This window comes from Orycteropus afer, unplaced genomic scaffold (assembly GCF_000298275.1).
Source record: "Orycteropus afer afer isolate SDZICR_OR568_19922 unplaced genomic scaffold, OryAfe1.0 scaffold00045, whole genome shotgun sequence".
In the NCBI taxonomy this organism is placed as follows: domain Eukaryota; kingdom Metazoa; phylum Chordata; class Mammalia; order Tubulidentata; family Orycteropodidae; genus Orycteropus; species Orycteropus afer.
Genome location: NW_006921632.1, coordinates 13,447,714 through 13,475,168, shown reverse-complemented (window position 1 = coordinate 13,475,168; position 27,455 = coordinate 13,447,714). Strand labels below are relative to the sequence as shown.

General features: G+C 35.9%; 1 protein-coding gene across 1 annotated transcript in view; it reads left to right on the top strand.

Moving 5' to 3' along the window:
• PPHLN1 (periphilin 1) overlaps window positions 1-27,455 on the top strand; it is a 160,585-nt gene that overhangs the window by 80,076 nt on the left and 53,054 nt on the right. Inside the window, exons 7-8 of the mRNA XM_007937927.2 lie at window positions 3,987-4,106; window positions 11,430-11,570. Of these exons, the coding sequence (XP_007936118.1) occupies window positions 3,987-4,106; window positions 11,430-11,570 (261 nt within the window). The remainder of the gene's footprint in view (window positions 1-3,986; window positions 4,107-11,429; window positions 11,571-27,455) is intronic.

The window sequence follows — 27,455 nt, the reverse complement described above, 5'->3', positions numbered from 1 at the left end:
TTGACAACTTCAGTCTTTTCTCCATTCTTCGTGATGCTGCTTATTGGTCCAGTTGTGAGGATTTTTGTTTTTTTTATATTGAGATGTAATCCATACTGCAAACTGTAGTCTTCAATCTTCATCAGTAAATGCTTCAAATCATCCTCACTTTCAGCAAGCAGAGTTGTATCCTCTGCATATCGCAGGCTGTTAATGAGTCTTTCTCCAATCCTGATGCCATGTTCTTCTTTGTGTAGTTGCTTTTTAAATTATTTGCTCAGCGTATAGATTGAATAAGTAAAGTAAAAGGATACAGCCCTGGTGCACTCTCTTCCTGATTTTAAGCCATGCAGTATCCTCTTGTTCTGTTCAAACAACAGACAGCCTCCTGGTCTATGCACAAGTTCTTCATGAGTACAATTAAGTGTTCTGGAATTTCCATTCTTCTCAAGGTTATCCATAATTTGTTATGATCCACACAATCAAATGCTTTTACATAGTCATTAAAACACAAGTAAACGTCTTTCTGGTATTCTTTGCTTTGAGCCAAGATCCATCGGACATTAGCAGTGGTATCCCTTGTTGTCTTCTGAATCCAGCTTGCATTTCTGGAAACTCTCTGTCAGTATACTGATGCAACGGTTTTTGAATTATCTTCAGTAAGATTTTACTTAAGTGTGATGTTAATGATATTGTTGGATAATTTCCACATTCTGTGGGATCACCTTTCTTTGGAATGGGTACAAATATTGATCTCTTCCAGTCAGTTGGCTAGGTTGCTGTCTTCGAGATCTCTTGGCATAGCCGACCGAGTGCCTGCCACCCAGCATCTGTTTGTTGAAATATCTCAGTGAGTATTTCATCAATTCCTAGAGCCTTGTTATTTCACCAATTCCTTCTTTAGGGACTTCTTCAATACCTTTGGTTGTTCATCATATGCCACCTCCTGAAATGGATGAACATTGACTAATTCTTTTTGGTACAGGTGTTTGCTGCATCATTCAATATATTGCCCATAGAATCTTTCAGTTTTACAACTCAAGGCTTCAGTTTCCTCTTCAGTTCCTTCAACTTGAAGAATACCGAGTGTGTTCTTCCCTTTTGGTTTTCTAACTTCACGTCTTTGCACATTTCATTATAATAATTGAGTTTGACTTCTCAAGCTGCTCTTTGAAATCTTCTGTTCAGTTCTTTTATCTTGTCATTCTTCCATTTGCTTTAGCTACTCTCTGATCAAGGGCATGTTTCAGAGTCTTCTGACATTCATTTTGTTTTTTTCTTCCTTTCCTGTCTTTTTAATGACCTCTTGCTTTCTTCATGGATGATGCTTTTCATGTCATCCCACAATTCCTCTGGTTTTTGGTCACTGGTGTTCAGTGCATCAAATCTGTTCTTTAGATGGTCTCTAAATTCAGGTGGGATATAATCAAGGTCATATTTTGGCTCTTGTGGACTTGTTTTAATTGTCCTCAGCTTCAACCCGAACTTGCATATGAGCAGTTGATGATCTGTTGCACAATCAGCTCCTGGCTTTGTTTTGGCTGAAGATACTGAGCTTCTCCATCACCTCTTGACACAGATGTAATCAGTCTGAGTCCTGTGCACTCCATCTGGAGAAGTCTACATATATAGCCCCTGTTTGTGTTGTTGAAAAAAGGTATTTGTGATGAATAAGTTGGTCTTACAAAAATCAGTCATAGGATTGCGGGTGTTATTTCTGTCACCAAGGCCGTATTTTCCAGCTGCTGGTGATTCTTCTTTGTTCCCAACTTTTGCATTCCAATCACCAGTAATAATTAACACATTTTGATTACATGTTTGGTCAGTTTCAGACTACAGAAACCAAAAAACCAAACTCACTGCCATCAAGTCATTTCCAACTCATAGTGACCCCTCCTTGGGTTTCCAAGGTGGCATCTCTATGGAAGTAGATTGCCCAGTTTTCCTTCCAAGGAGTTGGTAAAAATCTTCAATTTCCTCATCTTTGGCTTTGGTGGTTGGTGCGTAAATTTGAATAGTGATAGTATTAACTGGTCTTCCTTGTAGACATGTGGTATTATCCTATCACTGACAGCATTGTACTTCAAGGTAGATCTTGATGCATTCTTTGTAATGATGTATTTGACACCATTCCTCTTCAGTCTGTCATTCCTGGCATGGTAGATCATATGGTTGTCTGATTCAGAATGGCCAAAACCAGTCCACTTCAGGCCACTAATGGCTAGGATATTGATCTTTATGAGTTCCATTTCATTTTTGACAACTTCAATTTTCCTAGATTCATACTTCGTACATTCTGTGTTCTGATTATTAATGGATGTTTGCAGCGGTTTCTTCTCACATTGAGTTGTGCCATATTAGCAGGTGGAGGTCCCAAAAGCTTTACTCCATCCACATCGTTAAGGTCAACTCTACTCTGAGGAGGCGGTTCTTCCCCAGTCATATTTTGAGTGCCTTTTGACCTGAGGGGCCCATTTTCCATCACTATATTGGACAGTATTTCAGGGCTATTCATAAAAACTTACATTACAAATTATGTAAGTAGCATGTACAGACTTTTTTATTGTATTAATTAGAAGTTTAGCATGATGAAATGTCAGTATGCACAGTTGAAATCAATAAGATGTCTTTTATATTCTACTTATTTATATTAAGATCTGTGTGGATCATAAAAAATTATGGATAATATTGCAAAGAATAGAAATTCCAGAACATTTAATTGTGCTCATGCAAAACTTGTACCTAGACCAAAAGACAGTTATTCACATGGAAGAAGGGGATACTGCTTGGTTTAAAATTTGGAAAGGTGTACATCAGGGTTTTATCCTTTCACTGTAATTATTTGATCCATATGTTGAGCAAATGATCTGAGGAGGTAGACTGTATGAAGAAGAAGGTGGCATCAGGATTGAAGGAAGCCTCATTAACAACCTGTGAGTTGCAAATGACACAACTTTGCTTTCTGCAAGTGAAGAGGACTTGAAGCACTTAGTGATGAAGATCAAAGGGTACAGCCTTCAGTATAGATTGCATCTCAATATAAAGTAAACAAAAATCCTCACACCTGGACCAGTAAGCAGCATCAAGTTAAGTGAAAAAAAGATTGAGGTTGTCAAGGATTTCATTTTACTTGGATCCACAATCAGTGCCCATGGAAGCAGCAGTCAAGAAATCAAACAATGTATTTTGCTGGGCACAGCTGCTACAAAAGACCTCTTTGATGTTTTCAGGATCAAAGATGTCACTTCAAGGACTAAAGGGTGCCTGACCTAAGCCATGATATTTTCAATTGCTTCATATGCACGTGCAAGCTGGACAATGTCTAAGGAAGACTGAAAAAGAATTGATTCCTTTGAATTATGATGTTGGCAAAGAATATTGAATATACTGCCAGAAAAATGAACAAATCTGTTTTGGGTGAAGTACAGCCTGAAATCACCTTGTGGCAAGGATGGCGAGAGTTTGTCTCCCATATGTTGATCATGTTGGTAGGAAGGACCAGTCTCTGGAGAAGGACATCATGTTTGATAAAGAGAGAATCAGTGAAACAAAAGAAGCCTGTCAAAGAGAAAGATTGACAGAGTGGCTGCAACGGTGGGTTCAAACACAGCAACAACTGTGAAGATGATGCAGGACTGGGCAGTGCCTCTGTAGTACATAGCATTGCTATGACTCAAAACTGACTTGATGGCATCTAACAACAACATGTTCTAAATACAATTAGTATATGACTTAATTGTCAGTATCTTTTGCTTTGTTCCATAGATAAATATCTGAAGTTTTGTGTAAATAGATTTGTGAGTCAGTTATAGTCATATGTTACAATGCATTGCTACTTAAAGGAATTATGTGTGGAATATTTTTGAAAACAAATACAGAATGTACCTGTTGTCCATATAAATTTGAAGGCTTATATGATTTTAAGTGTTAGTAGGGTATACTTTTTGATGTATTTGAATTTTAAAGCCCTTGTGAATTGTAACAGAAGTGTGGTTTTGTTTTATTAGGTGTTGGACAAGCCCAGCAGGCTAACTGAAAAGGAACTTGCTGAGGCTGCAAGCAAATGGGCTGCAGAAAAGCTAGAAAAGGCAGATGAGAGTAACTTACCTGAAATTTCTGAGTATGAGGTAAGGTATAATTTCTCCTTTATGTTTCTTTTCTGAAAGTTTTGTCTGGATTCCACTTACTTTGGGGAAAGTATTTGTACTTTTTAATACTGTAAAATGTTACATTTGAGGGAAATGTTCTCATGGATTTTCAAAATTTACCACACAGAGTGCTGGTGTAAATATGAATGACCCTGACTTAAGGAATTTTATTGTGTCTGCATGTCTTCAGTAGTTTAGGAGTGTAGGGATAATAGAAATACGAAGTACAAGGAACATGCATGTTCTGTAATGGGTTTTGCTGTTAGAAGTATCTTAGGAAATCATGCTGAGCCACTAGTTGTAAACCAGTGAATGCAGAACAAAAATCTAGTTGGACATAGATTCTTGTACTTTTTTGCATGTTATACTCCGTGGAATTGTCTCATAAATTTCCCCAGAGGTGAAATAATGCACAGTTTGGTCTATGTTTGACCTTTGATAAATCTTGAGTGCCAGAAAAATGAGAGCATTTTTGGAGAACTGTTTATAACATTATTTGTATTAAAATATTTGAAAATAAATTGAAAAATTCTGTGTAGTCTATAACACCTCTATAAAAGGCAAAGATAGATGTTTTATGGGGAAAATAAAGCTTTTAATCAAAGCAGCATTTGAGGCTAGATGAAATATTTTGCTGACATAGGCAGAGAGTATAAAAGTCTGTGACAAACTATATTTGAAGGAGAATTCTGGCTTTTTGATATATTTGTATAACTTTTATGGAAAGGGATCAATATAAAAATTTTAGGTAAAAATAGATTTTATATAAAAATTATATACATACCCATGTCTTTATACCTGATGGAAAAGTTCATTACGAAGTAGTAATCCGAGACTGCTCAAAGAAAGTACCCTTTCAGCACTTAAACAAATATGACCTTTTTTAAAATACTGATCTGGCATTTAGATATCAATTGTTCTTAAATAAGTCAAGATTTCCTTGTTATTATAGCCATCATAATAGATATTTATAGATATTCTTGAGTAACTGTCTCAGAAATAACAAGCTGTCCCTCTCTGGCACTTTCCCAGCAGTATTTAAAAGCATGAACGATACGGTAATGTGTTTACTAGGGTCATTTTGGTTCTTTTCTTAATAATTTAGAATAATGGTTTTTATATTAATAATTGACATTTCTGCTTCAAAAGTTACTGTTTTGAAGAAGTGATCATTTTCCTGGGAGTACTTAAAACCATAAATCTCCCAAATACTAATTTTTTATCTTTTATCTTATATTAGCAAGGATTTGTTAAGGTATATAAATTCCCCTCTCCCTGTCTGTCAAATTGTTACCCTTTTAATTTTTTACTGTGGACCACTCATCAGCTGCTCATATGCAAGTTTCAAGTTGAAGTTAAAGACAATTAACACAAGCCCACAAGAGCCAAAATATGACCTTGATAATATCCCTCCTAAATTTAGAGACCATCTAAATAACAGATTTGATGCATTGAATACCAGTGACTGAAAACTAAAGGAATGGTGGGATGACATCAAGAATATCATCCATAAAGAAAGTAAGTTGTTGTTATGTGCTGTCGAGTTAGACCTGACTCATAGCGATCCCCCGCCTTGGGTTTCTGAGGCAGTATCACTACAGAAGAGGTCATTAAAAACACAAGGAAGGAAGAAGAGACCAAAATGGATGTCAGAAGAGATTCTGAAACTTGCCCTCGAGTGAAGAGTAGCTAACGCAAATGGAAGAAATGACAAGATAAAAGAGCTGAACAGAAGATTTCAAAGAGTATCTTGAGAAGACAAAGCCAATTATTATAATGAAATGCGCAAAAACCTAGAGTTAGAAAGCCAAAAGGGAAGAACACACTCAGCATTTCTCAAGCTGAAAGAACTGAAGAAAAAATTTAAGCCTCGAGTTGCAATATTGAACAATTCTGTGGGCAAAATGTGGAATGATGCAGCAAACATCAAAAGAAGATGGAAGGAATGACGTGTAATGCCTAAGGCATTTGACTGCTAACCAGAAGGCTGGTGGTTCAAACCTACTAGCCACTCCTCAGAAGGAAGATTGGGCAGTCTACTTCCGAAGTGATACTGCCTTGGAAACCCAAGGAGGTGTTGCTATGAGTTGCATTCGACTCAGTGGCAGTGAGTTTTTAGTATACCAAAAAGAATTGGTCAATGTTCATCCATTTTAGGAGGTAACATATGATCAAGAACCAGTGGTATTGAAGGAAGAAGTTGAAGGTGCACTGAAGGAATTGGCAAAGAACAAAGCTCCAGGAATTGACAGAATACCCACTGAGATGTCTCAACAAAGAGATGCTGTGCTAGAACTGCTCACTTGGCTATGCCAAGAGATTTGGAAGACAGCTACCTGGACAACTGACTGGAAGAGATCCATATTTTTACCCATTCCAAAGAAAGGTGATCCCACAAAATGTGGAAATTATCCAACAATATTATTAATATCACATGCAAGTAAAATCTTACTGAAGATAATTCAGAAACGGTTGCAGTAGTTTATTGACAGAGAGTTTCCAGAAGTGCAAACTGGATTCAGAAGAGGACATAGAACGAGGGATGTCATCGATGATGTTAGATGGATCTTGGGTGAAAGCAAAGAATACCAGAAAGATGTTTGCTTATGTTTTATTGAGAATGCAAAAGCATTTGATTGTGTGGATCATAACAAATTATGGATAACATTGAGAAGAATGGAAATTCCAGAACACTTAATTGTACTCATGAGGAACCTGTGCAGGACCAGGAGGCTGTTGTTCAAATAGAAAAAGGGGATGCTGTATGGTTTAAAATCAAGAAGGGAATGCACCAGGGTTGTATACATTCTTTGTACTTAACTCAGTTTGTATGCTAAGCTAATAATCCAAGAAGCTGGATTACATGAAGAAAAACGTTGTATCAGGATTGGAAGAAAGAGTCATTAAGAACCTGCATTACGCAGATGATACAGCTTTGCTTGCTGAAAGAGAGGATGACTTGAAGCACTTACTGATGAAGATTGAAGAATACAGTCTGCAGTATGGATTACACCTCAGTATTCAGTAAACAAAAATCCTTTCAACTGGTCCAATAAACAGCTTTATTTTAAACAAAATTAAATAAAGGCAATAAATATGGATGGAGAAAATATTGAAGTTGTCAGGGACTTCATATTACTTGGTTCTATAATCAACACCAGTGGAAGCAGCAGTCAAGACATCAGACGTCATTTTATTGGGCAAATCTGCTGCAAAAGACCTCTTTCGAGTGCTGAAGAGCGAAGATGTCTCCTTGAAGACTAAGGTGCGTCTAACCCAAGCCATGGTATTTTCAGTCTCCTCTTATGCATGTGAGAGCTGGACGGTGAATAAGGAAGACCAAAGAAGAGTTGATACTTTTGAGTTATGGTGTTGGGGAAGAATGGTAAGAGTTCCATGGAGTGCTAAAAGGACTAACAAGTGTGTTCTGGAAGAAGTGCAGCCAGAATGCTCCTTGGAAGCAAGAATGGCCAGACTCCATCTCACCTACTTTGGTCATGTTGTCAGAAGGAACCATTCCCTAGAGAAGGATATCATGCTTGGTAAAGTGGAGGGTCAGCAAAAAAGGGAAAGACCTTCAACCAGATGGATCAACACAATGGCTACAATGATGGGCTCAGATATAGCAAGGATCATGAGGCTGGCATAGGCCCAGACAGTCTTTTGTACTGCTGTGCATAGGGTTGCAATGAGTTGGAGATGACTCGACACAGCATCTAACTAAAACAGGAGTAAATTCCCCTCCCCTTGTCTGTCAAATTGTTATACCTTTTAATTTTTTACATCTTACTATCAACCTTTCTGATTTAAAATATTCTATTTATGTTCTTTCATTGCTTGAATAAGACTTGACCCTGAGTAGTCAATGGCATTGGGTCTAGAAAGACTTTTTTTTTACCTCTTTATTTTTTCTCTGATATTTGCGTGAAATTTGCTAGATTTTTGAATTAATAAAATAACCTGGAAGAAAAAAGGACTTTGATGATCAAAAAGAGTTTGGTTTAGTACTGTTACTGTGTGTATGTTTAAATCTAATTTGATGTTATATTTTATTGTATACTAGTTATATAAATATTGGTTCATTTACTTCAGAAATACTGTGTAGATTAATTTTTCTGACTAGAGAGAGGTTGAATGCTTGGGCTTCCAGTTTATCTTCTCTTGCTGCCATCGATACAATTGTAAACAATTTGTGTTGGTGACCATGTAGTTTGTAGACAGTGGTTCACTGCTCCGTTCAGTTTGTGGTTTTAGCTTTTGGGCATCAGTAGAGCATTTCCCAGAGTATTTGTTAGAACAGTAGCTGTGGAATATTTTAATGGTATACCTGTTGAAAATCCCCATTGCTGTTGTGTCAGTTCTATCTCATGGTGACCCTATAGGGCAGTAGAACTGACCCATAGAGTTTCCTGGGCTGTATGTAATAATTTCTGAAGCAGACTGTTACATCTTTCTCCTTCAGAGTGGCTGGTGGGTTTGAACCACTAACCTTTTGGTTAGCACCTGAGTACTTTAACCACTGGGCCTGTACTCAACAATTTACGATTTTACTAGAATTATGATGAAGCTTGAAATTCCTATTTTGAGTATGTTTTAAACTGTGACAGTTCATTTTTTGACCTTTACCTAACTAAAATGGCATCTAGTAGTATTTGGTCTTGGGAATAGTCAGAACATAGGTAGTTTAAGTAATCTAACTTCCTTGGCCCACATCCAAAAATAATTCCTGCCTACCACCGGAAAAGTTAAACCTTTATTACTGTGTACCCATGTTCTACAGTCATGCTTCACTTACATTCCTTGTGTCATTACCATTTCTTTTAAGCTATAAATTTTCTTCACTGGTGGCAAGGGTAAAAGGAGATAAGTAATTTGGGAGCCTTATAAAATATTCATATGAATGCAATGACCTGGTGTTAAAAACGTGATACTGAAATAGGAATTTATTACTTAAATGATTCTTATACTTTCAGTTTACACACTTTTAAATCTGTAACTCAGACTTGTAAAAAACAGGTTTTTTTTTTTTAAAAAAAGTAGATGACCCCTGAACTTGTCAGAATTAAAATGACACCAAAGTATATCCATTGTCTTTCTCTCATCCTGTTCCTTACCTCACAGTTATCCCTATTGAGATAACCACTTTCATATATTTTTTTCCATATATATCTTTCCAGAGATAGTCTATGCATGTATATGTATATGTGCATATATAGTAACCCCTTCACCCCCCTTCTTTTTTGGCAAAGTTTGCAGTAATTTGATAGGAAATGATCTCCAGGACTCACCAGGAGAAAAAGTAAGGTATAATATATAGCACATATGGCAAACAGTTGCTTTTGAGTTCGTTCTGAGTCATGGTGACCCCATGTGTGTCAGAACAGAATGGCTCATGTATGTTGGCTTTATTCTTTTTAAAGATTTCTTAGTATCCCATGGTCTAGATGGTGTGTAATCAGTTTGACCATCCAGAAAGGGTGTGCATTTAGGTTGTTTTCAGTCATTTGCTTTTAATGGCAGCTGTATCTTACTATCTGTTTCTACTGTGGTGAGTATCTATAGGTTAAGTTCTAGAGGTGATATTATTGGGTACAAGGGGCATGTGCTAAATTTTGATAAATCCTAGCAGAATATGCTTCAAAGAAGGTGTAGCAACTTAACACTCCCTCACACACAGGTGTTGAGATGACACAGTTTTAGTTAATTAATAGATATATGTCTTCTGATTTCTGTAAACCTACATTACCCTTATGTAGTCTTTTTAAAATTTTATGCAGGGCTTCAAATGCGTTCAAAATGGTCCATCGTAAACAAGGGCTGTTTAAACACTGCATAGCAACCAAATCTGTTGCCCGTTGTATTTTGACATGAGTAGAAAATAAATAACTCTGCCCTGCTCAAAGATGGCAGTGATCGAGCTGCTTTGAATGTGTGTTGCTTTCCCAAGTCCTGCCAAAAATCCAGTCTCCCACATCAAGCTCCTGAAACTTTCGGGAGGAGGAACTGTGACATGACTTTTGGAGAACAACATTATTGGCAAGACTCTGGAGAGCAACATACATTCAAAGTAGTGTGGTCAAGGCACCATCTTTGAGTAGCCCATAGCTGTTTGTTTGCCACTTGGATCAAAATACCATGGGCAATCAACGGAAGAATGGATAACAGCTATGGTACATACACACAGTGGAATACTACACAACACTAAAGAATAATGTAGAATCTGCAAAACACTGCTTAACATGGATGAACTTGGAGGGCATTATGCTGAGTGAAATGTCAATCACAGAAGGACAAATACTGTATTGTTCATTATTGTAAAAAGTCAAGGAAAGTTTTATGTATGGAAGGAAACTTTCTTTGTTGGTTACCAGGGGTGGGAAGGGAGGGGAGGAAACACTGCAAAAGTAAAATAAAATAATAATTAAAACCATGGGCAGTAGATTTGGTTGCTGTTCAACACATGGATGGCAATTACTGAACTGTTTTGAATTGGTTCAAAGCCCTGATTTTAGATGTTTAGTTCTTGTGTTTAGATATGTGACCCATTTTGTGTTAATTTTCCCTATATGATGTGAGGTAGGGGTCTAACTTCCTTTTTTTTTTTTTTTTTTTGCATGTGGATATCCAGTTGTCATAACCTCATTTGTTCAAGAGACTGACTTGACAACCTTATTGAAAATCAATTGACCATAGATATATGTTCAGTAAATTTTGGAATAAGCAGTGAGTGTAATTAAATAATAGTTTTCTCTTAGTCATTTAATTTTTCAAAAGTGTTTTTAGGAAGTTCATTAATCAGTTCTGGATTTTTTTGTGGAATTGCTTTCTCTTCAGCAACTTTAATAAATTCATAGGCTACAGGAACAAGGTGTTTTACTTTTGAAAGTAGAGCCCTTTTCTAGCCTTCTCTTAAATACATTTTTTTATGTGTATACATACCTGTAACTTTCAATTGGACTTTTTCTCCTCAGTGTTCTTTAAATAGGTTGCTTAAGAAGTAGTCTTGGAACAAAAATCATCTAACTGAATCTTAATATAATGTGAAATATATTTTTAGAATGAAATAAGCCTAGAATCTTTGTCTTACATAAAATCATAAAAGTAGCAATCATTTCCTCTTTAATCCTCTTCACATAAACTCATTATGCATATGAAATCCAGAGTGTTTTCTTTTCTTAAAACAGGTTAAACTGAGTACTTTCTCTGGCTATAACATTCCAGTTGGTGCTAGTGCTTATATGCAGTCATCTGAAATGCTGTATCTTTTAAGCTGCTAAAGGTTTCTATTTTTTTTTTTCAAAGGCAGGATCCGCAGCACCATTGTTCATCGACCAGCCAGAAGAACCTGAGTCAAATGCAACAGATGGCATAGAATTATTTGAAGACAGCCAGCTAACCAGTCGCTCTAAAGCAATAGCATCAAAAACCAAAGAGATTGAACAGGTGAGAATCAGTCTTCTTAAGAACATAATCTTTTGTCCATATTATTTGCCACATGGTAAATATAGTTAGTGTTAATTGAATAAATGTTTTATTTTGTGTTTTTCCACTTGTGACTATGAAATTTCAATTTAAAAATTATAAAAATTAGTTGGTTTGATTTCATATTTATTTTGGTCAGAGTGGTCCCTATTTACTTTCTTTGTTTTCTTTTTAATGAAAAAGCAAGCTTCTTTGTTAGAGAATAATAATTTCATAGTTATGCAGCATAACAACAGCAACAACAAAACTAATAGAATGGTCAACAGTTCTCTTAAATACAGATGAGAAGGTAACGGAGCAGAACGACTAGATTTCTGGAAATGGAACAACCAGAAAAGAAACAATGAGAATGTTGACATATTGTAAAAAAATAAATGTAAACCATTGCCATTGAACAGTTTTTGTAGGCATTGTTAAATGAGAACCTACTTTGCTGAGTAAACTTTCACTGAAAACACAATAAAATATTAGTTTAAACAATTAAAAAAGAAAAAAACAAAAACTGAATAGAAGTGGGGGGAAAATATATAAATTATACCAAAATGTTAGCAAAAATTATTTTTGAGTATTGGGATTAGAGATGTTTATTTTATTTTATTTTTTTAAATCATTTTTATTATACTTTTAGGCATTTTCCAGAATAGAATAGTAAAGAAAAATAATGGATAATTATTTAAATCTAATTGTTTTTAAATGATATCATTCTGAAATACTAGATTTTGTTTTTAATATGACATTGTTACTGGACCTTACAGGATATTACCATTTTATGAGGATTAATTGAAGTAAAATATGAAAGGACTTTATGAAATATAACAGGTTATATAGCTGTCTGTTTCTGATGTTACTACTTTCCAGTGCTTTGAACAAATGTCATTTTGTTGTTACGTGATCTTAAAAACTATTGCAAAATGAAAACAAAATTAAGTCGTGTACTTTCCAGTTCCCATACCAATTAAAATCTGTTTCCCTTGTTTGGAGAAGGGAAGATCTCAATAAGATCTTGAATGCAGTTGTGCAGCATCTATTTTTGCCACACCAATGGCAAAAGATAAGACCCAGGAAGGAAAATTTGTCACACAAGCCACTAGAGTTTCAAAATGGAGGTGGTCAGCAGTGTCAGATGCTTGGAGTAATATAAGGAAAGTGGAGACTAAAAATCCTGTTTAATTTCGTGATGTGGAGACTATTGATGCCTTTCAAGATAGCAGTTAAATGAAAACATGAATGAGAACATAAAGGTCCTAACAAAGTGTTTGCTTGCTAGAGTATCCTTAATATGAATTTGAATGTCATGACCTTGTATAAAATAACTACCCTTCTGTCTTTTTACTCTGACTTATTTTTCTTTATAGCCTTTTGATAACTTGGCATTGTGTTTTTGTTTGTTGTTTCACCATAATGCAAGCTCCATGAGAGCAACTACCTTGTTCAGTGCTGTGTCTCCATCACTGAGAACAGTAACTGTCATGCAGGAGGTTCACAAGAAACATTTGTTGAATGGATGATAGATGGAGTCATAAACCTAGAAGTGACCTTTAGAGAGTTCCCTGAATCACTTGAAGTCAGGGACTGCATCTTAACCTGATCACCTACCACAGTATCTAGGCCCAGTACTTGATAAGTGTTTATTGAATTGACTGGATGATTTAGTAAGTTACTTCTCTTTTCTACCTCAATTGCATTTCCTTAAGGGAGACTTACTTTTAAGAATATGAGTAGTAGAAGTTGTTGACTGAAATAACTGGGGAGGGAGTGTTTTGGGTAGTTTTTTTTATTTCTCCTGCTTCTCTTTTTGCTATTTAGAGTTGATCTATTTGATCTTGAAAAATAGGTTACCAGAGACATGGGAGACCCTAGCTCAGCAGTATACAGATAAAATTCCATAGCAAGAAACCAGTTCATATAGTACTTGATAAAACCCTGTATATGTTTGACTTACAGTTATGACCTCCAAGTTTGACTTTTGTTTTCATCTGTCCATTTTTCAAGCAAATGGAAAATCTGACAGGAAAAGCATATTGAGATTATCACAGCATGAATAGATAAACTAAAGAAAGAAAAATAAACCCAAAAGAGAATTATTATATTCTGAAGTGAACTGGTTATTAGGACTATAAAACAGAAAACGTAATGGTGTTAAGTATTAGAATGTAACTATTATGTTTTTGCTTCAGTAGTTTTTTATTGCTAAAAAAATTAAGCCAAAAGGCCTGAAAATGTCAGAATGCTAATCAATAATGATACATAATTATTTTATAAATTAGTATCTAAAAAAATTAGTGATTTTGAAAATGGAGTACTTTTAAATCTTTCCATATTGACTTGAACGTTCACACATTTAATTTGTAGAGATTAAAGACCAAATGGACAGGAAAATTATAAAGGTTTGAGAAAGCTAGATGGCAGTTATATACATCTGCTCAGTAATATTTTCTGTATATTTTTCCATATGCTTGAAATTTTCATGACTTAAAAAAATGAATAAATACCCCTCTTTCTTCATTGGATTGATTTGACTATATACGTGTAGATCTATTTATATGTCTCAAATCATGGCATCTTATAAATCAGTGTTTGAATTCATGAACATAATATATCTCTTTAAGTCTTCTTAATTTCTTTCTGTAGTGTTAAACAGTTTTCAATATATTTTGCACATTTTTTTAGATTTATTTCTAGAAACTTGATTTTTGATGCTGTTATAAAGGAATTTTTATATTAAGTTTTCTACTACTTCATTGCTGGTATGTAGAAATACAACTGATTTTTGTATACTGAACCTATAACCTATAACTTTCCTAAATTTACTGATTAATTTTGAACGTTTTTTGTAGGTTTCGTTTGTTTTTCTGTAAACACAATCATGTTGTCTTTGAATACAATGCTTTTTATTTTTCTTGCTTTATTGCACTGGCTAGGATCTCTGATAAAAAGTTGACTGGAAGTGGTAAAATGCAGGTGTTATTTTCATATTCGCAGTCTTATGGGGAAAATGTTTCACCATTAATTATTATGTCAGCTGTAGGTATTTATGGATGCCCTTTATTAGGTTGAGGGGATAGCCTCTGTTTCTGCCTTGCTGAGTGATTTTATTTTGTTTTGTCGTGAGTAGATGAATGGTGTCAAATTCTATTTCTGCATCTGTTGAGATGCTTGTGTGTCTTTTTCTTTTATGATTTTAATATGGTAAAGTATATTGATTTTCAAAGAGTAAACCAGTGTTGCATTCCTGGGATAAACACCACTTATTCATGATACATTATCCTGTTTTTATATATTGCTGGACTTGATTTAATAGTATTTAGTTAAGGATGTTGCATTTATTTTTATGAGGGGTATTGGTGGGTTTTGGTTTTGTTCTTTTGAGATTTTTTTATATTATTGTTACTTGGTTTTGATGACCCTCATAAAACAATTTAGGAAATGTTGAACAAAAATGTTCCTCTGTTTTTAAAAGTGATTGTGTATCTTCTGTATTCTTAGTTAAATTCACTGATGAAGCCTTCTGGGCCAGGAGTTTCTTCTGTGTGAAGATTTTTACTTATAATTCCAATATCATTCATATTTCATATTTCCAACTCCTTTTGTATTTATTGTATTTATTTTATGGACCAGCATATGTTGGTGAATTTTGCTTGTGTAATTGAAAAGAATATGTGTGCTGCTGTTGTTAGGTGGCATGTTCTGTAAATTTCAGTTAGGTCAAGTTGGCTGGTAGGGTTGTGTAAGTCTTCTAAATCCTTATTGATTTCTTTCTACTTTTTCTAGTGATTACTGAGAGGAGAATGTTGAAATCTCCCAAGCATGGTTGTGTTTTCATTTTTATTAGGTTTTGCATGTGGTCGCTTTCTCTCCATATGTGTATGTATACTCACACACATACGCACACATACACACAGCCATATATGCATACATACATACATACAGATATATTTATTATTGTGATTTTGGAGAACATTTACATAGCAAATTAGATTCTTATTTAATAATTTCTAAACATACTTAGTGACATTGTGTCAGCATTTTCATCATTTCTATTCTGGTTATTCTGTTTCTATTAATGTAGCTTCTTTGTCAGCCCTTACCTTCTCATCTTTGCTCTAGGGTAAATGTTGACCATTAGGTCTCATTTAGATGATTATTTGGAGTAGCACAGTTCTCATGAGTAATATTTTATGAGCCACTCTGTCTTTTGGCTGTGGTTTGATGTCCAAGTTTAAAAGATCCCAGGGCTATAATCTTGGGATTTCTTTAGTCTCTACTAGTCCAGTAAGTCTGGCTTTTTTTTTTTTTTTTTTTTTAAGGAATTTTAATTTTGTTCTACATTTTCCCCCTATTCTATTTGGTACCATCTAGGAGCTCTGGTAGCATAGTGGCTAAAGCACTTGACTGCTAACCAGAAGGCTGGCGGTTCAAACCCACCAGCCACTCCTCGGAAGGAAGGTTGGGCAATCCTACTTCCGTAGTGATACTGCCTCGGAAACCCAAGGAGGGGTCGCTATGAGTCAGGGCTGACTCGACGGCACATAACAACAACAACAACAAGGAGCTCTGGTAGCTTAGTGCCTAAGGCACTTGACTGCTAATCAGAAGGCTGGTGGTTCAAACCCACCAGCCACTCCTTGGAAGGAAGATGGGGCAATCTACTTGCATAGTGATTACTGCCTCGGAAACCCAAGGAGGGGTCGCTGTGAGTCGGGTCCGACTCAATGGCACATAACAACAACAACATTGTGTCTCTGCTAGGTTCTGTGGGTAGTGGTAGCCAAGCACCTTCTAGTTCTTCTGGTTTCTAGGAAGGTGAGGCTGTGGTTCATGTAGACTATTAGCCTTGTAGACTAGTTTATTTTCTTTTTTTCTTTTCAGTTTTTTATTGTGATTTCGGTGCAGATTTATAAAGCAGATTATTTATAAAACAGTTCACGCACATTTGGTTTCAATGGCCGGATTATAATCCCCAACCATAAAAAGCTTTCTCCTCTACTTGACTGCCCCCCTCCCTGTGCCCTTTTTATCTATGCTTTCCTGTCTTGTCTAGCTTTCCCTCTATGTGAATGCTGCCCCTCTGATGTCTCATAGTTGGTTGATCTAAGTGGTGCATCTCCCTAGGGTAGGTGTGTGCTGTAGACTAGTTCCTTTGAGTTTTTGCTTTCCTTCTTTCTCTTTTGTTCCAGACATGTAGAGACCAATAGTTGTATCTTACATGGCTGGTTGCTCCATGTATTTTGAAATTGTTAGGTGCATAAGTATGTCTTCTTAGTGAAATGATCTCTTATCATTTTGAAATGTTCTTTGCTGCTGCTGTTGTTATGTGCCGGCGAGTCGGCCCTGACTCATAGCGGCCCCTCCTTGGGTTTCCGAGGCAATATCATTACGGAAGTAGATTGCCCAACCTTCCTTCTGAGCAGTGTCTGGTGGGTTTGAACTGCCAGCGTTCTGGTTAATAGTCAAGTGCCTCAGGCACTGCACAACCAGAGCTCCCAATGTTCTTTACTCCTGGCAATAACTCTTGTTCTGAAATTTACTTTGATACTAACGCAGCTATTCCAGCTTGCTTAAAATTAGTAGTTACATTATATATCATTTTACATCCATTTACTTTCATTCTTTTGGTATCTTTATATTTACAGTGTACTTGTTATAAACAGAATATATTGGTTTTTTTGCATTCAGTTTGATACAGTTTTTTAATATTAATCTATATTTTATAAAACTTATAAATTTTAATTTCAGTTAATCTATTTTTAATGCAGATTTGATGGTTGTACTGTGTATTCCATTGTATTATTTGTGTTATATTTATCCCATTTTTTTCTTTGCTTCTTTCTCTCACCCTTTCTGCCTTATTTTTAAAGAATTTTGCCTTCATTTTCTTTACTGTTGCCTTTTATCTCTTGCACTGGTTTTTTGAGTTACCTCTTTGTGTTACTGTTTTGGATGTTGCTCCAGAGACTATAAAATGGATTTTTAAGTTATAACAATCTACATTTATGTCATTATATACTACTGCATGTGTAGTGTTAGAAACTTAATTTAGAACAGTATAATTCCAATTACCTTCTTTCACTTCATTTATGCTTTTGTTGTAGTATATTTTACATCTACATACTAACCCTATAATAGGTGGTTGCTATTTTGCTTTTAATAGCCAATTGCATTTTTATGTATATAACAACTTTAAAATTGAGCTATCGTACACATACCTACAATTCACCCATTTGAAATGTACAGTTCATTACTGTTAAGTATTTTCATTGTAGTGTAACCATCACCATAGTCAATCATTGTTGTTGTTGTTATGTGCTGTGGAGTCAAACCCGACTCATAGCGACCCCTCCTTGGGTTTCCGAGGCAGTATCACTACGGAAGTAGGATTGCCCAACCTTCCTTCCGAGGAGTGGCTGGTGGGTTTGAACCGCCAGCCTTCTGGTTAGCAGTCAAGTGCTTTAGCCACTATGCTACCAGAGCTCCCAAGTCAATCATAGAACAGTGTCATTCACATAAAAAATAAACTCTGACCATTTTCTGAACTATGTATCAGTTTCTAACCATGTTTATAGAAGGTTTTTGTACTTCGTAACTATTATTATGGTTGTTATTGTTGACTCTCAGAACAGAGAGAAACAAAGGGATCAGGTAAGGATATTTCTTACCTGTTATTAGTGCTTGCTGAACTGATTGGAGAAATATGTCATAATTAGATTAGATTTCAGCAATTTTATTTTAGCCACTAGTTACTTAACTTTGTATTGACATAATACTTGTGAGATAGCTTTAAGTTGTGTCAAATCTGTAAGAGCCTGAGAAATTATTGTAATTCTGAATCAAGAAATACGCTCAGAGAAAATCCTTGTAGTTGGTAGGTTACAACTTAGGCAGGATGTGACTGGCTTTTGGTGGATGAATTAAAGTGCACATTCATAAATGCCTTAACCAGAATCAGTCAGTTAATGTATTTAGAATTATGTATGAGAAGAGCAAGGAAAAAGAAGAGAGAGCAACTGCCATAAATCCTTTTTGAGTAGGTGGGATATAAATAAATAAATCATATACATTTATAAATATCAATTATAAATGTCGCTGTAGACTATAATCACAACTAACCTGTAGTTGATGTATGTTATTTCCAAACTAACAACTGTAATATATACTTGAAAGAGTCTTATTTGATGCATCATAAGCATTTATTTAGATTGAGCTATGATGCTGTTCCTCAGTAAAGACTAAAATTAATGGTCAGCAACAGGCCAACATCCTAAATTAGCTTGCTGATTTACAACTTAATTTTATGGAGCTAAACCAAAAAAACCAAACCTACTGCCGTGGAGTTGGATCTGACTCATAGTGACCCTTCCTTGGGTTTCCAAGGCGGTATCACTACAGAAGTAGATTGCCCAACCTTCCTTCCATGGAGTGGCTGGTGGGTTTGAACTGCCAACCTTCTGGTTAGCAGTCAGGTGCCCTAGGCACTAAGCTACCAGAGCTCCCTTGTGGAGCTAAGGGGATAGGAGAATAGAATGAAGGGGAGAAGAGGTTAATATTCTATATCAACATGTAAGTCAAAAGTACATGAAAGTCTTTTCATATTTGAACAGTTGGTTTTACTGACTAACAAGAGTATAGTTAGGAACTAAAGTTATGTTCATACCGCAACTACTTGTTCTGTTTTAGTTTATGTTAAATATCCTTCAACCCATCCAGCAAATGCTGCAGTTTTGTTTGTAGCATACACAAAGCATAAAATTTAAAACATGAAATAGATTATGCAATGGAAAACAAGTTTCTTCCATCTCTCTGAGCTGCCAATTCTTTCCTCAACAAATACAGATACACATAGATATGATACACATATCTATTTGTATACACACAATTTGTATATGGTATATATGTGTACATACATACTTATATACATACAACATGCATACACATACATACTTTGGGATTCTGTTTCATCCTGGTAAGTAGGAATAGAAGTAGAGATTAATCTGTCTATCTACATAAGGAACTCTGGTGGTGCACTGATTAAGCACCAAAAGAACAGCAACTCAAACCCATGAAGAACTGCTCCACAGGAGAAAGATGTAGCAGTCTGTTTCAGTAAAGATTACAGCCTTGGAAATTCCACGGGGCCATACAAATCTGTCCTATAGGGTCTCTATGAGTAGGAAATGACTTGATAGCAATGAGTTTATCTATCTACATGCTTTTTCTTTAAATACAAATGGTGGTGTACTATGTACCCTGTTCATTGTATCTTGGAGAACATTCCATATTAGTGTATATAACAAGCTGCCATTAATAGATATTTGCAATCTTTTGTAAACCGTCTTGTAAAATACCCTGATTTTTTCCATTTTCAAAAAAGATGTGTGTGCATATTTTTGGTAAACAAAGCATTATATTTAAAATGGGTAATTTTAGGGAATTCTAGTTTGATTCTGCGGGTATCAGATGCCTGTGCTTGTTTGTATACTGTGAAGTACTATGTAGGTTAGAATAACTGCCTAGGGGCCTGTCAGGGAGCTTGTTAATAGCTTTCTGAGTCTATATGCCTTAAAACACCTCTCATGATTCTAATATCAAGATAGATTTTGAGAAAACCTGGAGTATGAGTTTGCAGAGCATCTGATTGCTTGCTTGTAGCAATCATTGTCAACCTTAAAAATTTGTAATTGTTAGATACAATTAATAAAATCTAAATCAGTGCAAGTGCAAGAATGTGCTAAAAATACTCCTTAAATACATTATTCTTGGTATTCCTTAAATCACAGAAAGTTATTTTTTAGTGTGGGGGGGGTCCATCTGTTTTTTATTTTTGGCATGGTAGATAATAAATGGAAAGGAATAGATGCCATGAAGGCAAATTCATTTTTAAAGCCTCTTAGTCTGTTTCAGAATGCAATCCTAATATTTTTTGTGTAAATGCAAATATTTTACCAATGTTTCTCTATTGAGAAAAGGATTGATTATATATTCGTATGTTTTATTGTCAGTTTTTTAGATGAATCTGTTTTATCTGGTAATATAGCTAAAGTGTACCTGGCTCTCATTTTAAATACATAGAAGGGTACCAGTCTGATGTTCTGAATATACAGAAGTAGAGAATACTGAGAGACACTTTGGAGGAGGTTTTTTTTCTTTCCTTTGCATATCAAAAGGTTTAAAGAGAATATACTTTTGTTTTCTTTTAGTAAAGGCATTATTATTTTCTTTCTTTAGCATTTTCATTTTATTTTTTTTTTTTTTATTGTGCTTTAGGTGCAAGTTTACAGGGCAGAATTTGTTTTACATTTGACATTTCGTGTACATTTGGTTTCACTCCCCAATTACCATCCCCAGCCCTAACCCATTCTTCTCACCTTCCTGCTCAGTAACCACCCCCGTCCCGTGCCCCTCATAGTTATGCACTCCCGTGTGTCCTGCATTTCCTCCGTGCAAATGTTGCCCCTCTGATGCCCTGTGGTCGATTGGTCCAAGGAATGCATCTCTATAGAGTATGTGTGTCCTTCGCCCTGGGTTGAGTGGTCTGCGTGTACATCTTGTTTACTGTTGGGCTAAGAGCCAGCCCTTGGGAGTGAGTTTTAGTCCAGGCCTGAAGTGTATCCCAGGGCCATAGTTTTGGGGGTCCCACCAGACTCCATCCAACCAGTAATTCTGGTCATTATTGTGTTTTTGGATTTTGTTCCACGTGTTTCCTCCTGCTCTGTCCAGGATCTCCAGTTTTGATCCTTTCCCGGGCGGTTGACATTGGTAGCTGGGCATCATCTAGTTCTGGTCTCGAGGGCTATCATGTCCTAGGGCTGATTGCTTCAATAGTCATAGCTTTGCCAACCTTGTTATACTAAAGATATTTATTACCCCATGAATACTTTTCCTCACCCCAAATATTAGCTAAGAATTAAATAATTTCAGAAATCATTTTTTGCTGCCTGTCTAGATATTAGTCTTACAGGTTAATAAGGTTTTATTGTCTTAAGTCTAAAGCAATCTTTTAATATAAATTTTTAAATTTTATTTTGAATTTTACATGTCATTGATTTTTATAACCTTATGCATGCAGACCTCATTTTATTTTGCTTCACTCTATTGTGATTCACTGATACTGTGTAAATTGAATGTTAGTGGCAACCCTGTGTCAAGCAAGTCTGTCAGGGTGATTTTTCTAATAGCACCTACTCACTTTGTATCTGTGTCACATTTTGGTAATTCACACAGTATTTCAGACTTTTTCATAATGCTGTTGCATACTTAATAGACTACAGTAAAGTGTAAACATAACTTATATGCACTGGTGTCTTTTATCTAGTACTGCTATCTGTGACAGAAACAACACAAGTAGATGGCTTTAACAAACAAATTTATTTTCTTACAGTTTAGGAGTCAGAATTCAGAATACTAGCTCTAGGGGAAGGCTTTCTTTCTCTCTCTCTTGGCTCTGCGAGACAGCCCTTGTCTTCTTTCAATATCCTGTGGGACCAGTGTCCTTGGAGATCTTCATGTGTTTTGGCATCATTCTTACCCTGGGTCTAGAAGGTTTTCAGCAGATACCCTGGTCCAAAGGACATGCTCCATTCCCTTCTTTTCTTTCTTGATGGTAGTGAGATCCCTCTTTCTCTGCTCACTTCTCTCTCCTTTTATCTCTTGTAAAAGAAAAGGTGATGCAGGCCACACCCCAGGAAAACTTCCCTTTGATTGAATCTGGGCTGTGATCTGATTAAGGGTGTTGCATCCCAGTCTAATCCCCTTACTTGAGTGATCACATCAGGTAATATCAGGGATATGAGTATATCACTACTTTGCTGCCAGATTATATGATTACATAACTGCCAAACCACTGAGAAGCATGGCCCAGCCAGACACATATTTTTTAAGGGGATATAATTCAATTCATGGGAGCTCTGGTAGCATAGTGGCTAAGGCACTTGACTACTAACCAGACAGCTGGTGGTTCAAACCCACTAGCCACTCCTCGGAAGGAAGGTTGGGCACTCCTACTTCCTTAGTGATACTGCCTCAGAAACCCAAGGAGGGGTCGCTGTGAGTCAGGTCTGACTCGACAGCACATAACAACAACAACAACAATTCAATTTATGACAAGTAGGACACCCAAAAATGTGTGACTCACTTTATTGCAAAATCTGCTTTATTGTGGTGGCTTGGAACCAAGCCTGCAACATTTCTGAGGTTAGCCTATACTTTGCTCATTAACTTATACCTGCAAGTAAAAGTTTGGACTGAAGAACTTTGGATCTTTCCTGATCTAAACCAACCAAAAAATTAAAAGCTAAGTGTTGATTGTCTTGAGTATACTGTTAAATATATAGCTGATTCAGATTTAAAGATTAGTGAATTGTGCAGAAAATTTTAGGTGTTTTGATCCCCCCTCCCACATACACTTTTTAATAAGAAGCTCTGGTGCCTGCCTGAGGCATTTGACTGCTAACCAGAAGGCTGGTGGTTCAGACCTGCCAGCCACTCCTGGGAAGGAAGGTTGGGCAATCTATGGATTTACAAGGTGGTACCGCCTTGGAAACCCAAGGAGTGGTCACCGTGAGTCGGATCTGACTTGACTGCAGTGAGTTTTTTATTTTATTTTATTTCTTAATAAGGCTACTGGATTCTTATGTTCAGACAATCAATATATGTTTCAAATTTCAAATATATTGCTACTGTGCATCCAGTCAGTAATTAATGTTTGTTGAATTAGTGAATTGTGCAGAAAATGCTTTCTTCAACAAATATGTCACATTCAATCAATATTCTGTTACCCTCTTCTCTTCTTACAGTGTCTGGTTTCAACTACCATCAACAGGCTGCTAATTCCCAGCACTCTCACTTGCTCTTGCTCTCTCTCTCTTAATATTATAGCACATTATTTTTGCTTTACTTTTAAGGTAAGGAGGCTAAAAGTAAAGATTAATCAGATGTACAATCTTGAAAATGTTAACTAGATTGGGGTCATAGAAAATCATCAGCTTTTAGTACATGATGGATTAGAATGAAATCATTTTCAAAGTGGTGACAAACATATCTTGTTGTATGAGTGTGATTTAAGCATTTTGTGCTAACCTTACATAATAGAAACATTCTGTTTCACTTTTTAACAGAACAAGTAACAAATTCTTAAAAGTGTAGCTCTCAGCACTATCTTGTCTAGACATCAAGTCTACCCTACTGTATTTAACAACCCATTATTACCAATCACTTCTTCAGACTTTACATATATAGACTTAGTAAAATATACTCAGAAGATCTGCCTCTTAAAAAATTGGTTATTTCTGAAGTATATTGAGAATAAATAATTTATTTTGGCCAAATTTCAAAGTTTTTATAAGTTAAAATTTATTGGTTAGATTCTAGTCACGTGTGTTCTGTAGAAAGTGTTCTTGTTGAGGGAATTTCATCAGAACACTGTGATAAAGTAATTTGTATCATGTTTGAGATGTCAAAACCAAGCATCTCAGACTTTAAATTTAATGGTTCGTTAGTTATTTCATACTTGTGATAAACCTGTATCTTATGAAGATGGTGACTCTTATGAAGGAAATATTTTTACATAAAACATAAAATAAAGACTGTACAGGTACCAGTGTTACTTGAAATGTTACAAGTACCTTAGAACTTACTAAAAGCACTGTGGAATGAAAACCAAGAAGAGAGAAAGTCATATTAGACTTTATCCCTGGGGATGTCATCACTTAAATGAAAAGTGCCATTTACAAAGCAGTTCCAGTAAAGATGTTCCCCATGACATGAGCCCAAACATGAATTTCATCCTCTCACATCTCCTTCTTATCCACCATCTCCCAATACCAAGTGAGGATTGTCTACCATGGTTCTGAATATAATTTTCCTTTGCTCTTCAGTGCCCCTTTTGTAAGTGAACAATTTTATATAATCTTTGAATATTTAAATTAAAGGAAATTATAAACAGCATGGAATAGTGAACAGTGGATACTTCCACTTAGTATTTTATATTCTCTGAGACCTTTTCCTCATTTGTTCAGTGGGATTAATAACACTTTTTCTCACAGACTTGACAAGCTATTGTCTGTGAAATCCCTTTGTAAATTGAAAATTACCCTAGACATGATTATGGGACTGATAAATAATACTTTGCCTGTTTCTTTGGAGTGCTGACAACTTTGAAATTACTTAGTAGGGGTAGTTAAGGTTGTGTGTCAGCTTGGCTGGGCCTGGTTGGGTGGCTGAGCAGCTAGACGTATTTATACCTCATGGTGAGATTGGCAGGCAATTCCTTGGTGGACTCTACTGGAGCAGCTAAGTAGTTGCTTTAGGGATGTGGTCTCCTTCCAGTATATAAGAAGCAGCTTCGAGGAAAGTCTGTAGCTTTTTGGCACACCTGGACCCTGCATGTAGCTGAGTCTTCATTCAGCAGCTTGTCATGCTTTGCCAATCTTAGGGCTTTTAGTGGACTTGAATGAATGGCGGCCTGCCGTGTGGTTTGATAATATCGAGACTGTGCCTTTTTACTTGTCTACCTTGGCCTCAGCAGCCAGCAGCTGCCTGAGTGAATAAAGCCTCCAGCGTCAGTGGGATGGGAGCCAGAGGGAGAGCTGAAACCCAAAGTTGAGGGGCTTTCACCTAGCCCCTAGAGCCTGGCCCTTTGAACTTGGACTTCTAGCCTCTCAGACTGTAAGAGAATAAACTACCATTTGTTCAAGCCATTCCACCTGTGGTATTTTCTTTTAGGGTGGCACTGAGTAACCAAAACATTTAGCAGATTTCCTATACAGGCTTAGCTCTGAGATGGTTTTCTCATTAATGTCAGGGTTTAGACTGCTTACCTCTTTTCCCCTGAGTTTTTGTTCCTTCTTAATTTATTCAAAATGAATTGTAAAAAAAAAATTGTTATGAAATATTTGGTTTATTTTTTGTGAGCTTTTTTATTTTGTCTAAAAAATTTTCCATTTGGCTTGCTTTTTCAATGTTTCTTAATTTTTTTAGACATAAAAAGTATCAAAAAGATATTTATTTTTCCTTATCCTTAGAATTCCTGGTTCTTCTTCCTCGTTCCTAAAACATGAATTGTTTTCATATTTTCCTTTTTATCTGTCACCCTTCATTTTTAAGATGTGATTCCTTTTGTAACATTTGTTATCTTCTCTTACCTGTTATTCAATTCAAATATTATACCAAGAGAAAACAATTTATCTCGTACACTTACATGTACTATGAAGTAATTGATATTCTTGATTAATTTTTAGAAGTTCTTTCAAAAGTTTCACTTAGAAATGTTATGATTCTAATGAAAGGTAACTTGAAATTAAAATCAGAAGTGAGTTGATAATTGTTTTGTGTCCAGTTCATTGGGAGCTAATTATGTTCTTATGTTGTTCTTTCCTTACTCCTTCCTCTGCATCTTTTTCTTTTTCTCTCTTTTTTCTTTTAAGAAAACCATCACAGGGAATTGGTAATGCAATCAATGTATATCATTTTTGTTTAAAATACCAGTTTACTTGAAGTCCCTGAGTAGTGTAAAGGAGCTCTGGTGTCATAGTGGTTAAAAGTTAGTGGTGTGAACCCACTAGCCACTCGACAGGAGCAGTCTACTTCACAAAGATTTAAAGCCTTGGAAATCTTATGGAACCAGTTCTCTGTCTGCTACAGTTGCTGTGAGTTGGAATGAATTCAGTGGCCATGAGTTTGTTGGGTTTTTGTTTGTTTATTTGGGTGATGTAAATGGTTAGCACACTTGGCTACTAACCGAAAATTTGGAAGTTGGAGGTGCCTCCAGTGAAAGGTCTGGAGATCTACTTCTGAAAAATCAGCCATTGAAAACCCTATGGGATCATCATGAATCAGTTTGTATGGCACCTGGCTTTTTGTTTACTGAGTTGGCCAAAAAGGTATTTGTAGGGTTTTGTTTGTTTGTTTTTAAATTTGGTCTGCCTCAAAGCTAACTCCTGAGGTTTCCGATTCCTCAGTTAAGACCTTGTGGGGGCAGAATGAGCAGTTCAGCATGATTAAAATTTCTGGTTAGCTGAAGTTCAACTATGCTAACTCTACCATTCATTATTGTACTTTGTTAAAACACACACACACACACACATACACAAGATGTATATATTGTTAACTTGAACAATTTCTCATAAAGCAAACATTTTGCCTTCATTTCTTCCCATTCACATCAAGAAACAGAATGTCACCAGCACCTCTGGAGCCCCTTCATATCTCTTTCTCACCATTGCCCTGCCCCTGTCCCAAAGGTTATTCCTAAATTGATTGCTAACATTGTAGTTTAGTTTTGTCTGTTGTTGAATTTTACACTATTGAATTATGCAGTATGTATTACTTTGTGTCTAGGTTTTTTCAGCATTATGTTTATGAGAATCATTGTATTGTAAATTCTCAGCTTACCGCAGGGTTTTCTGTTCTGATGATTCATAAGTTGATTCTGATGTAAATCAAATAGCTTTTTTTTTTAATGTTCATTATTTTTTTTTAATGTTTATTATTATTGCCTTTTACCAATATTTGTATAGATCTGATCTTTGAACATCTGCAGGTGACTGAGAATTATAACATCAGCAAATTATGCACTGCAACATTGTATATGGTACATATTACTGATGACCCAAAGGCTGTTTAATTTTGATCTTTCTAATGTCTAATGCTTGCAAGAATTTCTTCATGTGTTATTTAGCTGCCTGAATGTCTCCTTTGGTCAACTGTCTGTTCATGTTCTCTGCTCATTTTTTAATTGGATTTTTTTGTCTTGTTGAGGTGTTGACGTTTTCTATAAACTTTAGAGATTAGTTCATTGTCCGATATGTCATTGCCAAAATTTTTTTTCCAGCCAGTGGGTTCTCTTTTTACTCT